Raw genomic sequence first — 13,397 nt, 5'->3', positions numbered from 1 at the left:
GAGAACACCTACACCGCCACCTTCTGGCTATTTCATATTACAGCAGCTAGCCAATGAATTGCAGCGTGTGACCCAGAGAAAACAAAAATAAGCCTTTTCACATTCTTGAACTTGTGATTCACATTCAAGCCACGCCATCAGTAAAAATACTCTGAACTACTTTGTAGCAGCTGAGCTCCCATTTCATATTGTGACAAAGTTTCTTTCCCCACTTCACCACACATACTCCAGCTCCTTTCTTTCTCAGTTCGTTGGTCTACATGGAGCAGAGGTGAGGTCTAACATTAAATTTGCAAAGAATTACATCCTAATGTCTCCACCATACTCACTTTGAGACAATGCACTGCTTCCACATTGTCAGACCAACTCATTTGTCCAACAGCCATCACAGACTGTTGCACAGGTCTGATTTAGTGTTCCAGATAGTGCAAGTTACCAGGTGGAGGGGTTGGTAATAGACTGATGGCCTTCTTGTCAGCTGGTATAAATCAGAGGAACTCAGTGGAGCTCCACCAATTTATAAAAACTGAAAACCCAACCCAGGTTGTTGTACCAGAGGGTGGAGATTGTGTTTACTTCTTACCAGTGCTGCTTGGAAAAAGAGAAACCACCCAATTGGAACGTATCATTATTTATTTGGGGGGGGGGGTAGGAAACAATTTTTTCCCCTCCTGTTTAAGTAGCATCTGGATTCAAAACCAACGTGAAGTGTTATTTTCCTATTCGAGGGCCAAATACACCCCGCGACACCGTATTTAAAAACAGCTCATGATGAGGAAGAAGAATTGGTGGTAAGAGGGTAAAACAAGAAAAAACATGCCAATCTCTCCCTCAAATTAGGAAAGGGAGCAAGCTACAACCCCCAGAATTTGCTCATGTATCACTGACAGGGAAAGGTATTTACTGGAAAAGCAGGGTGGAGCTGTAGCAACGGGGCCCTGCTGTCCTTTGCAAGGGAAGGGGGATGGAGTGAGCCCATCTAGAAACTGCCAGCAGAGAGAAAATGTTAAAAATAAAATCAGCCAGTAATAGAAAGCCAGCTCGAGCACACTGAAGGACAGCCTGTGCGTGCAACAAGGGGTCTGAACAATTCTCTTGCCTTCAGATTCCATCAGCACAGCATAGCGTGGATGATACAACAGTGGCATCTAGTGTTCAGTCAGCTTTCTAGCAATCTAGGTTTTAAGAGGGGGCTGTTCAGAGGCTGCAGGGGTACAAACATGCCAGCTGATTGTAGTGAACTGTGCAATCAAGGTGCTTGACTAGTAAAACTCATCCCTGTTCAGAGGGCACAAGGCCTGGGCACTGCTCAAGAACCACTACATACACCTTCCACTTTGGCCATTCACCACTCTCAGGCCCCTCTGCACAGGGATGTTTTGCAGCCCCACTGAGTTCTGCTGAGTCAGGTTGTGGAGTATCCCACTTCTCTGAAGGCCTTTGATACAACAGGTCTCCAGCAGGTCAGCACTCATCGGAGTAAGTATTCCAATTTAGTTGTGTGCACAACCTGTCTGCTCTGAAATGACTCACCACCTCAGTCTCACACTCTGGATCAAATTGGACAATCAAAGCACGAGAAGATACAAGCTGGCCCCTCCAACACTGGAGCTCAGAATAAGTTTATTCTGGCTAGTATGTATTTCTCATTTTTTCCCCCCATTCTTTATTCTTGCTCTGTTTTAAGAGCGTCCCTGAATCTCTTCTGCATCGGCGTTCATCACGGATGAACTCTTGTTCATTTTCTCTGAGAACTGCGTTTCTCTCTCTCCTGTACAGGCAGGAAGTTTACATCAGATTCCAATTTATCTAGGAACGACCAGGAATATTTAGAAGTTTAATTATCATCTCTAATCCCTATCTGTAAGTGAAGAGCAGTATCAGATACTTAATTGGAAGGCTTCAGGGATAACAGCTCTAGAGATGGCATTGGCACTGATATTACCGTACAGATCCATCTAAGTTCCTAGTCACTCTGAAAACTAGCCCTGATGGCTTCTGGGTTTAAAAGGCAGACATTTCGACATTCTGCATCCTTGTGGTGTTTACACATTCTCTTTCAATACCATGCCTTGCAACTTGAGCGATTCTCCTCGATAACCTATTTTTGATGGTGAACGTGCAGAGCTTTCACTATTCAAACACTGTTGTGGATAGTACATACTAGTGCACTAGCATAAAACTGGACCGGCACCTAGCAATATTTCTTCCCCCTGGAGAAATGAGAGCACTCATTCTACTAAGCTGAAAATTTTGCTGCTGCTGTCCTTGCTCATGTGGTTGTCTCCCCAAAACTGTCACCTGTTATAGCTGCTTATCTATGCAGCTAGCCTCCCACAAACTCTTTAATCCTGGCTATTGCCTTTTTTAGATTGCTTTTGTCCTGTACCTCTTTTGACATACTACAAATGAAATGGGGTGTAGGTATAACTGGCAGGCATTGGCCACAACCAAGAACAATTCATAAAGAGAAACGTAGACAGCAGACTTTACTGGTGAAAGGAAAAGCACCACAGCTAACCGTAAGCATCCCCCGCCTGCCACATCTAATCCAAAAGAACTAAAGAAACCCTATGAAGTGGTGCCATTTGGTGACTTCCAATCCTGTTACAAAATGGAAATAAAGTCACCAGTTCCATCATGTCTAGTATTTGAAGGGTTTAATAATCCCTGCAAATTCCTCCACCTCATGTTCTTTCTGCCATCCAATTTCCAGAACTATTTGATCCCTACATAATCAAACGGTACTTTCATGGGGGAAGGCTCTAGAGCACTGACCAACGTGCAATAAGAGCCAGAGGAGAAGATTTTCAGAGGCACAAATGGCAATTAGGCTCTTAACTCCTATTGGAAAAAAATCAATGGAAGTTAGACCCCTAGGCCTGGGTTCCTAAAGAAACTTCGGTGTGGTGATGCTCAGTGTTGTCAGTCCTACCTTTTAGGGGCCTAGAAAAATCAGTGATTCATGAAGCCTGAGTTTGGTACCTTGGCTACCTGTATAGCAAATGGAAAGGGAGAGGCATGGTAGAAAGGGATTCAGAAAAGCCAGCAGGCTAAGTGGCACCTCACCTAAGCTAGCCCATGGAAGATGCCCAGGGGGAGAGGGTGTGTCCCAAGCCCTGCCCTGGGAGGGAGTTCAGCGCCCAGCTCCAGGAAGGTTACACACTCTGCTTGGGATTCTCCACTGCAGATCCTCTTGATATACTGGTACTGTTTTAGCCTGGAGAAGGAGGACCACCTCCTTTCATAACTTAGCCCCACGGTTAAGGTACTCATCCCAGTTGTGTGTGAGGGGGAGAAGGGATTTGAACTGGGAGCTGCCACCTCTCAGGCCTATGGGATATTCTGATGTAGGGCACCTGGAGACACTCCAAGTTACCAGGTGGAGGGGTTGGTAATAGACTGATGGCCTTCTTGTCAGCTGGTATAAATCAGAGGAACTCAGTGCACTGTGGCTAAATGATGAAAGAGGCATTGGGCCAGAGAAGGAGCAAGTAATGAGAATGACACAGTAGCCTTGTAGTTAATGCACTCACCTGGGAGGTGGGGGATCCAGTCCCCCTGCACCAATGATTTTTTCCCCCATTATTGGAACAGCTTCAAATGGGAAAGGATGAGGAAGCCCACATCAGAATATCCCACAGCTCAGTGGCAAAGGCACTGAGTGATAGCAGATCCCTCCCTTCAGGTGGAGCAGGGATCTGATCCAGAGGTCTTCCACATCCCAGGGAACTAGCCTAACCACCGGGCTAAAAATTCTGAGGAAAGTCCTCACCCACACACAATCACCCCCAGTTCTGTGTAATATCACCTACATGGGCAAACACCACCTATCCTTAAAAAGGGGAACAAACAGAACCCAGGGAATTATAGACCAGTCAGCCTAACTTTGATACCAGGAAAGATACTGGAACCAATTATTAAACAATCCCTTTGTAAGCACCAAAAAGGGAATAGGGTTGAAAGGACTAGCCAACATGGATTTGTCAAGAACAAATCATGCCAGACCAACCTAATTTCCTTCTTCGGCAGAGTTACAGGCCTAGTGAATGGGGGAAGCAGTGGACACAATTTATCTTGATTTTGTACAGCTTTTGACACAGTCCAACATGACATTCTCCTAAGCAAACTAGAGAAATATGGTCTAGATGAAATTACTATTAGGTGAGCGCACAGCTGGCTGAAAGACCCAACTCAGTAGTTATCAATGACTGACTGTCTAATTGGGAGGGTGTCTAGTGGGATCCCACGGGGGGTCTCTCCTGGTGCAGTACTCGTCAATATTTTCAGTAATGATTTGGATAATGGAGTGGACAGCATGCTTATAAAATCTGCAGATGACCGCAGGCTTGAAGGGACTGCTAGCACTTTGGAGAACAGAATTAGAATTCAGGACAATCTTGACAAACTAGAGAATTGGTCTGAAAAAACATCAACCAGATGAAATTCAGTAAAGACAAGTGCAAAGTACTACACTTAGGAAGGAAAAAAAAATCAAATGCACAGCTACAAAACAGGGAGTAACCGGCTAGGTGGCAGTACCACTGAAGGATATGGGAGCGTCAATTTGTAATCCACTATAAATCTGAGTTACCAATGGGATAGAGTTGCACACACACCCAAAGAAAAAGGCTAATATTATTCTGACGTGTATTAACAGGAGCGTCGTATGTAAGACATGGGAGGTAACCATCCTGCTCTACTTAACACTGGTGAGACCTCAGCTGGAGTACTCGATCTAATTCTGGGTGTGACACTTTAGGAAGGATGCAGATAAATTGGAGAGAAGCCGAAGGAGAGCAACAACAAAAAAAAAAGATAAAAGGTTTAGAAAAAACTGACCTCTGAGGAAAGAAAGAAACTGGACACATTTAACCTTGAGAAGAGAAGGCGTGGGGGCGGGGCTGATAATCTTTACATACATTAAAGGGCTGTTATAATGTGGACGGTGATCAACTGTTCCCTGAGTACACTGATGATATGACAAGTAATGGGTTTAATCTGCAGCAAAAGAAAATTATGTTAGATATTAGGGGAAAAAAACCTAACTCTAAGAGTAGTTAAGTTCTGGAATAGGCTTCAGAATCCCCATTGTTGGAGGTTTTTAAGAACAGGTTGGACAAACACCTGTCAGGGATGCGCTAGGTTTACTTGGTCCTGCTTCAGCACAGGGGGCTAGATTTGATGACTTTTTGAGATCCCTTCTGGTCCTGCATGTCTATAAATCTACAGCAGGGGTAGGCAACCTATGGCACATGTGCCGAAGGTGGCATGTGAGCCAATTTTCAGTGGCACACTCACTACCTAGGTCCTGGTCACTGGTTTGGGGGGCTCTGCATTTTAAATTTAATTTTAGATGAAGCTTCTTAAACATTTTAAAAACCTTATTTACTTTACATACAACAATAGTTTAATTATATATTATAGACTTATAGAAAGAGACCTTCTTAAAAATGTTACAATGTATTACTGGCACACAAAACATTTAATTAGAGTGAATAAATGAAGACTCAGCACACCACTTCTGAAAGGTTGCCGAACCCTGATCTACAGGGACCCAATGCAGTAGGTGAGCTCTGAGCACACTTCCTGGATCAGGCCCTGCAGGCGAGTTAAGCGGAGGAACACTGATCTTCCCTCATTCATCCATTGCTCTGGGGCTTCAGTGTCTGGACACCTCAAGTGGGGCTGCAGTGCACATGCCCAGAAGCAGAAATGTTGACACCTAGGGAACTTTTGCTGCAAAAAAAAAATATAGGTGCTGAGTGAGTTTAGGCAGCTATAGGATTCAACAGCAGCTGAGCAGGGGCTTTCTGAATCCCAGAGGGGCCTGATTCTTGGCTTTATATGCCTAAAGTGGCAGTTAGATACCTAAATCCTTTTGTGAATTTAGCCCCTAGCTGCTATTTGTGCCTTTAAGCTGTGCCCCCCTCATAAGGGCAAGATTCTCAGACGAGTTTGAGCAAGTGAGGTGTTCAAATCCCATTGAAATCCAATGGGACTGGGGTGCCTAATCCTCCCAGGCTCCTTTGAAAAATCTCCTTACAGAGGGCAGAACTCCAGCTGAATTGCACAAGGGACGCAAAGTTAGGTTGGCTTAACTACATTGCCCAGGGCTGTGAAAACGGTCACTCCCTGTGCTGAGTAATTAAGGTGACCTAAGCCATGGTGTGAAGAATTCTTTGACTGACCTAGTTACTGCCTTTCAGAGAGGCGGACTTCCTGCGGTGACAGAACTACTCCTCCTGTCTCTATAGCAAGTGTCTGCATTACAGCAGCACAGGTGTTGCATTTCTAGCATAGACACACCCTGACCATCATGTACAAGTGCATGAAGTAGATGCTCTGCATTCCCCCAGCCACTCAAGCAGTAGCAAAACTGCATTTTTTTCGGTTCAGAAAGACTCACTGAGCAGGTCCCCAGGGAGGCAGACACCCCCTCAAATGAGAACTAGGCCTGATTGATGAAACCTTACTTTAATAAACACAAAGTTCTGTGACAATGTACAGAACTGACAAAAAATGTCCAGGAAGATTGACAAACATTTACAATTTATATATATGAACACTGTAGGTATAAACAAATAAAAGTTCTCTCACTATTTTGTTTCCTGGGAAGCCTCCAATGAAACCAACTCTCTCAGCTGGCCCCTCTGCAGCAGTTCTATTAACCACTGATGAACAAGAACTCCTACTTATTCTTAACATCCAGTGTTTTAAAATTATTGCTTATTACCAGATAAAAAGAGCAAGATGACATATTATGGGTCATTATTAAAAATATCATGTCACAAGCTTTGTAACAGCACACTCTTTTTTGCGCAATACACTCCTCTTTTTCCATTTAAAATAATGCAGTTATGACGACCAAGGTTTTCCAGAAGCAACTAGTGATTTTGGGTGCCCAACCAGAGGTGCCTTAAAGGGGCCTGCTCGTCACACATTAGTGCTTAGCACACCCTGAAAACCAGTCTCCTCTAAAGAGTCAAGTTGAGTATCAAACAATGGAGCCATCCCAAAGTCACTAGTCTCTTTGGAAGGTCTTGGCCGATTTGTTTATAGAGATCCAGTGAAAAGGTTTTAATAACCCAGCATCACACGTGCTTTGCAAAACAAGTCTTTAGAACAGAATCTCACTGGGAGCTAAGCTTGGACTAAGCACTGGCTTCATGCTTGAGTTACAGAGCTCAGTCCTGAACAAGCAGTTTTCAATCTCGGGAGGGGAGATGCCAGCCGGAGGAACAGGATTTGATTTTCTGCCACCACACCTACAGGAGTAGCTCCAGGGCTGAATAAATAAGAAGGGAAGGAATGTTCTCTTTGTGTAGTGCTGCTGATGAAATGGGAAATCATACCCGTGTCGAAATCTTACCACATCATTGGACAAGTGCAGTCCTTGACACATGCAACTAAATCCACTCACAAACTTACTCACCTGCTCACTGCCTAGAGTGATCAGCCCCCACGTGTCTTAGCTTGGCTGCTGATGGAATGGGGGAAGATAAAGTCTAATTTACATAATGCACAATACAGTCCATTTTAGTCGAGGGATGATACCACCATGGAGAGAGGTTTAATACGTTTCTAGTCAAAGGCGGTTTAAAAAAAAAAAAAAAGTCTCCCTCAGACCTTCTCCTGACTACAAAGGACAAGGTAGGGAACATCTAGTTATGAGATGCCACTGGAGAGCAGCCAGAAATACAGAACTTTATATGCTGCTCTAACTAGAGGCATCCCAGCCTTTACAACACTTGGTACAGTGGGTTCCCCTGCTCCCCAAACACACATCCATGTCCTTGCTCAGAGATTGATCTCGTATAGACTTCCACCCACAGAACTCAGGTTCATAGCAGCACTTGCTCCTTTCCACTGGGAGACATCCCTGCACCAAGGCCCACTCTTAGCCCCCATGGATCTTTTTGATTGTTCCACTCTTGCACTCCTTGCTCATAATAAAGTCATTTTACTTGGGCACTTTGCTCTTGTCCTCCGAAGGAAAGAAATCACGTCGCTTTGGCTAACCTCAGCGAGTGAACCAACTCCCATGAGGAAACGGAAACCCAGCACACCTCCTGCCCAAGCAGTCTCTTCAGGGCAATGGAGCAAGGACATGCTGCATTTCTTTCCGATGGCCTTCCACTTTCGCTGCACTGGGTCTCTTTGGATAGGCGATCCTGGCCATCTTAAAGAATTCATTGGCAGCGTCCAGTGCAATAAGACGATCCTGTCAAAATAATGGAGTCATCAGAATTGCTGGTATCCATTCAAAAATGCCCTCTCAGACAGGCTTGAAAAGACATAAGCCTAATTCTTCATGCTGTCATGCCAGTGTCCTGGCTCCAAGAGAAATAATGGCATAAAACTGGAGTAACTCAGCTGAATCAGGCTCGTGGTCTACAATGCACACATGTTTCTATCTGTGCCCAAGCCGGCCACCAGTGCAATCTTGGACTGAACAGTCCTATTTGGGAGACGGAGGTACACGGGGCTTTGATCCCGTGCATTTCACTACTCATGCCACCTGTGACCTCATTAGCAGAGACTGAGCGGGTTAGATAAGATAGAAACTTTTAGCTACCTACCACCACAAAGAGGTATCGCTCACAGAGCTCCCAGCTGTTTGGGAAAATGTTTGTCTCCTCAGAGAGCTTTAACAGGATCTCCCGGGCTTTGCTCATGTTCTGAGTATCGCTGATGATGCTAAGTTTAGTCACCGATAACAGGGAGTCTGCTTCCTTGTGAAACCCTACGGCAGAGAGAATCAGTCCAGTTTAAATGAAAGGCACAAAACATGGCAGGATGTAAGTGGGCAATAACATTACTGCAAAGAACCAACCCACCCAATCCAGCTCTCTGCTAGTAGACAGCTTGGTATATATTTGGAGGTTTGCTGTTCCCCCTCTGCCTTGTGTGTTTGCCTTTTAGTGTTCCTATTTTATACCCCATGATGGGAAAAAATAAATCACACTTGGATAAAATGAACTAGCATTTCCTTTGAGCAGGCTCCACTGTGTGCCCTTGCTGTAGGGTGAACGAGAGGCCACCAGTGAGACAGCATTTGAAACTGCATCACGTGCATTGTGCTTTCTCAATTAAGGGCCACCTTTACTTGTGCTGATTCAGTCTTTCCCTGCTCTGTGTGCATAGACAGTGAGTACGTTCAGTATAGGCTGGGTGCCCTGCTCTTTCCATGAACCAGCAAGTCCCGGTGCTGCTGATAGAACTGAACACATTCAGCACCTTTCAGGCCCCCTCCCCCAAAAAAGCCAACCAACTGAAGGGAAAAAGCAACACTGAGAGTAAAAGTGCAGGTAGTTGTTTGGGACTGAAACACTCAGCACGGTTTGTTTTTTGTTTTGTTTTTTAAATAAGAGTAGCATCTGTGAGAAGAAAGCGACTTAGAATGTAACCTCCATGATGTACCCATAAGCCTGGCCCCAGGAATTATGTGACTGCAGCATCATAAAGGTCCTACTGATAAAGTCTGTCTGTATGGGCTTGTGGTTAAAGCATGGGACTGGGAGTCTGGAGATCTGGTGGTTTATATCTAGTTTTGCTATTGACTTCCTGTGTAGGCCCATCAAATTACTTGCTTTGTGTCTCATGTTTTCCCGCTCCGCTCTGTAAGGCAGGTAGAGGATTTCTTATACGTCACAGGGGTGTTAGTGTTTGAAAAGGATTTTGTGCTAGTGTAGTACTTTATAACTAAGGACCTCGGTGCACTATGGATCTGTAATAAGCGGTGTGTAGGAGCTAACCAAGTCTGGTTGATAAAGGTTAACAATGATTCACAGTTTCAGTGCATAAGATTCCCTCCATCATCACATTTGGGAAAACAAGATTCCTTTGCTCTTAGTGGTCACGTCTTTGCAAAAGCAAAAAGTCCAGGAACTGACACCTGAGGGATCCAGTTCCCCTGTGCAAGAGAGACTTCCACGTGAGCAGTGCAAATCACTGCCTTCCTGATCTACCAAAATTTTGCATCAGTTTTGCCCAGGTGTCAATAACTACACAAGGCCATGGGGACTCTAGCCCCACATATCGTTGCAGTTTCCTCCAGAGGACCAGCCAGATGTGTTTGGTGGATTTAACTCCTTCCAGGACAAGTAGGCAAAGCAGTGGAAAGAAAAGGGAATTGACAAGTAGTTTTATTCATTTAAACTCTATTTAAAATTTCTTTCCGGTTCTTCAGATCTGCTGGTATTAACCAGAGGAGGGAAATGGATATTTTCACATCATTTTCATCAGAAAAAGCTTTGGGAAAAATGTAGTTGTAATGAAAATCAGTGCTCTTTCATACTGAGCTGCCTGGCTCTTAAAGAGAGACAGGATAATCCCCAACCCCATTGTCCAAATAGCCTGGGGACAGGCATTTTATTTGGATAATCAGAATTTGGTTAATCAGGGGGACTGGACCGAGCCAGCCATTCAGCAGCAGGGTGGCCTTCCCCCAGGGCTGGAGGCTCATCCTTCTCCTCTGCAGTCCTGGCCAGAGTCTCTGCCCTGCTCCCTCACTCCTATGACAGCAGGACTGCAGAGGCTCCCTGCACTGCCACAGGGCCGGTGACATCTGCCTCCTGCAGGCACAAGGTGTGGGACAGAGCAGAGACCCCTGGCCAGGACTCTGCTAGAACTGCAGATCCTCAGTCCTCCCCTGCACCTCCAGGAGCCCTCTGCAGTTCCATTGTCAGGGCACTGCTTGCTCTCTCCTGTGCCAGAGAGGCTGAAGAGGGCTCCTGGTTCTGCCACAGGAGCCATTCAACAGGGTGGGCTCCCCCACAGATGGGGGCTCCTCCTCCCAGTCCTGGCCCTGAGATGCATGGGAGACAGCAAATGGATCTGGATAATGCAGCGGTTTGGATAATACGGGTTTGGATAAATGGGAGTATACTGTATACCGGATCACAATGCAGGCGTTAAATACACGAACACCATGCATGTTATGGCAGGGCAGAGGGGACACCCCCTTTCTTATCTGGTGGAGCACCTACCGCCACTCTGTGTAACCACCCTAGGCAACTTTTTGACTAGTGGACCCACCCAGAATTTACAGAGCCAGTGACCAGACGCTTCCTCCAAGCCCGCCCACCGATAAGCTGCTGCGGAGAGTCACAGCACAGCACTCCTTTGCATGGCAGGAGGGAAAGGACCCAGTGTCCCTCTGCGCTACCTCTTTCCAACTGCACCCCTCTTCAGTGAAGCCTTGGTGGCTCTGTCATTTTGCATCTATGCAAAACAAAAGAAATGGAGGGGAGATTACCCTAAGATATGAAGGCATCAGTAACAGCCTTTGCTGAACAGCTGTCCTGGTGCAAATAAAATAGCCACGACCTCGAGTTTACCTAATTCTTCCAAAATACGCTTCCATCTGCTTCTCACTTCCCTTCGGGTTTGCCGCAAGGTATAGATGTCGTAGTTCAGTTTTTGCCATTCCTGCAAGGCAAGGGGAGAACAGATTCAGACTTCTTCATTCTGTACGGCTCATCCCACCTGGCTCTTTTCCAGCGATTTGTACTCCTGGCGACACAGCCACATTCATAGGCCTATGACAGAGTAACGGCTCACCCCACAGGTCTGTTCCCAGTGTGGGTTTATGGCCAGAGCTGCTTACTTTACCAACTAAAATAATTTTTTCCTATTTTAACCTTCTTGCCACAGCTGTGGGAGAATGGACATGATTTTGGCTTAAGCATCAACATAATTAACTAAGTTCTAATCACAAGGCCCAGTGTAACTGCATTTTAAAATATGGGCTCATCTTTCCATAGCATTGGACCTACAGCTGGTTGAAAAGTGCAAAGTATTGTCAGTGAAAAAATGCTGAATAGAAAGCTAAAAACCACAAAATGCTTCTATTTCTGTCGGAAAACCAGAACACTTCCATTCCTCCACCCCCAGAAAAGGCAGCTTTTTCCCATCAAAAGCAAATGGACCAGAACATTTCAGCCGGTCTCACTTGGACCCAGTTCTTTTCCCAATGAAGCCACTGACCTAACTCCCATTTATTTCAATGGAAGTTAGGTTGCTCTCTTCAAAATATGGACGAGCTCTACACAACACTAATTAAACTTGGGTTTCCTCGTAAATGTATTCTGCGCTCAGTTACACTGGTATAATCCCCAAGAAACTCCATGGTCTTCAAGTTGTACTGTATTGCAGAGTTTAGCCTATACTTTTTGAAAACTTTGCCAATGATTTATGGGTCCAGTAGCTAAAAATGGACTCCTTATTTGGGGTAGAGGAGAGAAAGAGGGCAATAATCTAGAAACAGAGCCCAGCCCTCTGCTGGATTCTGCAATGCTATCCTAGGATGCAGAACAAGGTGTGCTGGAGGAACTAGTTCATTTCCACTCCCACTCAGTTGGTCTGAAACCCAACTGAAGCCCTAGATATATCCTCCCATCAAAGAGCTTTTCCTGGAATTTGGAGACACAAAAAGTTGTTCCTGTGATGATCTCTTATCTACTTATACCAAACCTTCCATTGCAACTGCTGATTTTCCCAGGCTTCTAGCTTCCAAAGAAATGGCACCTTTGGCTTGCAATTTTCCATGTCTGATCACAACCCACAGGATTTGTGGTTGTTGTTGTTAAAGTTTGAGCATAACCCAGTGACACATTTCAATTAGGCCAGGACCAGATTTGCAGAAGAGCTCAGCTCCCATTTAGGCACCTAAATGAAGATTTTCAGAAGTGCTTACGGTATGTCTACGCTGCCTGCCGGATCGGTGGGCAGCAATCAATCCAGCAGGGATCGATTTATCACATCTAGTCTAGACACGATAAAAATCTACCCCCAAGCCCTCTCCCTTCGACTCCTGTACTCCAGCGCTGCAAGAGGTGCAGGCAGAGTCGACAGGGGAGCGGCACAAGTCAACTCGTTGTGGTGAAGACATCACGGTAAGTCAATCTAAATACTATGACTTCCGCTTCATTAGTCACATAGCTGAAGTTGCTTAACTTAGATCAACCTCTCCCCTCGCCCCCAGTGTAGACCAGGGCTCAGAGAATAGAAATTGAGCCCTTTAGAAAACCTGGGCCACTATTATTTAAATAGCCAAAAAAGAAAGATATTTGTTTTGTGCATGCTTAACTCAGAAATAGTTGATTTTTACAAGCCAGGACTTATTGCCTCGCAGGACTAGCCTTCAAGCTAACAGACAACATTAATAGTTAAAAATGACTGAACAACTAGGTTTGCATATGTGATTTCCATTCAATTTACAGTTACTATGCAATTTGTTGTGCTGCGGATTACAAAGTATCCAGGTTTTAGTGTCATTTCGTACTTATCTTTTAATCTGGTATCTCAACTCTTACAGTGACATTAGTATAGCTATTTCTGCATTAGTATTTCAATTGACATTACAGAGATTAAATGCCAATGCTTATTTATAT

General features: G+C 45.0%; 1 protein-coding gene across 1 annotated transcript in view; it reads right to left on the bottom strand.

Moving 5' to 3' along the window:
* Window positions 1–6,500: 6,500 nt before the first annotated feature.
* MREG (melanoregulin) overlaps window positions 6,501–13,397 on the bottom strand; it is a 37,812-nt gene continuing 30,915 nt past the window's right edge. The window contains 3 exon segments of the mRNA XM_050916206.1: window positions 6,501–8,224; window positions 8,583–8,746; window positions 11,343–11,433. Coding sequence (XP_050772163.1) covers window positions 8,090–8,224; window positions 8,583–8,746; window positions 11,343–11,433 — 390 coding nt within the window. The 3' untranslated portion in view covers window positions 6,501–8,089.

Source organism: Gopherus flavomarginatus, chromosome 10 (genome assembly GCF_025201925.1).
Source record: "Gopherus flavomarginatus isolate rGopFla2 chromosome 10, rGopFla2.mat.asm, whole genome shotgun sequence".
In the NCBI taxonomy this organism is placed as follows: domain Eukaryota; kingdom Metazoa; phylum Chordata; order Testudines; family Testudinidae; genus Gopherus; species Gopherus flavomarginatus.
Note: the sequence above shows the minus strand (reverse complement) of the source record. Positions and strands in the feature narration are given on the sequence as shown.